A 1176-nucleotide genomic window follows, 5' to 3' on the forward strand; every position below is an offset into this window, starting at 1 on the left:
GGCGGCACCTCCAGGCACTGGTGGCACCTCCGGGGGCTGGTGGCATCTCCAGGGCTGGTGGCACCTCCGGCAGCATCGGCGGCGTCCCGGCGGGTGCTCAGACGTTGCTGATGCGGACGCTCAGGGGTGCTCCCTCCCGCTCCCGTTCCGCCGCCTCCCGCAGGGACTCCTCCAGCTTCACCTTCTCGGGGTCCCCAAACCGGACGGTCTCGTGGAGGCAACAGGGCGCTGTCACCTTCACCACCTGGTCGAAGAGGCTGAAGTCGGCCACGTACTTGCCGCTGGCTGAGAGGGAGATGGCCGGGGTGAACTCGTAGCCCCAGAGGATCTCCTCGGGCAGGTAGGAGGTGCGCACTTGGCACGTGGCGCTGGTGGACTCCACGGTGCCGCTGAGGATGACCACCAGCTCGAAGTCGCCTTCGCCCGTCCGTAGGGCCATGTCCCGGAAGGGGCTGGCGTCGTCCACCACGTGGTAGAAGGTGAGGGGCAGGATGAGGAAGGGGCTGTCGGAGGAGGTGTCCACCTGGAAGTCCACGTTGACCTGGTTGAGGCGGACGCTCTCGCCCTCCTTGGTGAGGTGGGTCTGGAGGAGCTTGCCTGTCACCTGGCAGCCGATGAGGAGGCTCTTGCGCATGTTGGCCACGCGGATCATCAGGCAGGTCTTGCCGTTGTGTTGGGCCACCACCGCGTTTTGGCTGAACTTGATGGTCTCGGCGCGTTTCTTGGGCCGGGCGATCTTGGCCAGGAAGGTGCCGGTGATGAAGATCTCCATGATGGTGGTGAGGACCAGCTGGGTGATGAGCAGGACGATGGCAAGGGGACACTCCTCGCTGATGTAGCGGAACCCGTAGCCGATGGTGGTCTGAGACTCCAGGGAGAAGAGGAAGGCGCCGGTGAGGGTGTGCACCTGCATGACGCACGGCGTGTGGTTGGCTGGCGGGTCGAACTCCAGCAGGTCCCCATGGACCACGGCCACCAGGTACCAGATGACGCCGAAGGCGAACCAGGTGCCGGCGAAGGTGGCAGAGAAGAGGACCAGCTTGTACCGCCATTGCATGTCGATGAAGGTGGTCCACAGGTCCTTGAGGTACAGGAAGCGCTTGTCGGCGATGTGCTCCATCCGCACGTTGCTGCGGCCGTCCTTGGTCATCACCCGGCGCCGGCGCTGCCCCGAGC

At 65.4% G+C, this 1176-nt stretch overlaps 1 protein-coding gene across 1 annotated transcript; it reads right to left on the reverse strand.

Moving 5' to 3' along the window:
* Positions 1 to 97: 97 nt before the first annotated feature.
* On the reverse strand, positions 98 to 1165 carry KCNJ10 (potassium voltage-gated channel subfamily J member 10). The gene has a single exon (XM_019472583.1). The coding sequence runs from the start codon at positions 1148 to 1150 to the stop codon at positions 98 to 100; it is 1053 nt and encodes a 350-aa protein (XP_019328128.1). The 5' UTR covers positions 1151 to 1165.
* Positions 1166 to 1176: the final 11 nt, after the last annotated feature.

This window comes from Aptenodytes forsteri, unplaced genomic scaffold (assembly GCF_000699145.1).
Source record: "Aptenodytes forsteri isolate BGI_AS27 unplaced genomic scaffold, ASM69914v1 Scaffold276, whole genome shotgun sequence".
Classification (NCBI taxonomy): domain Eukaryota; kingdom Metazoa; phylum Chordata; class Aves; order Sphenisciformes; family Spheniscidae; genus Aptenodytes; species Aptenodytes forsteri.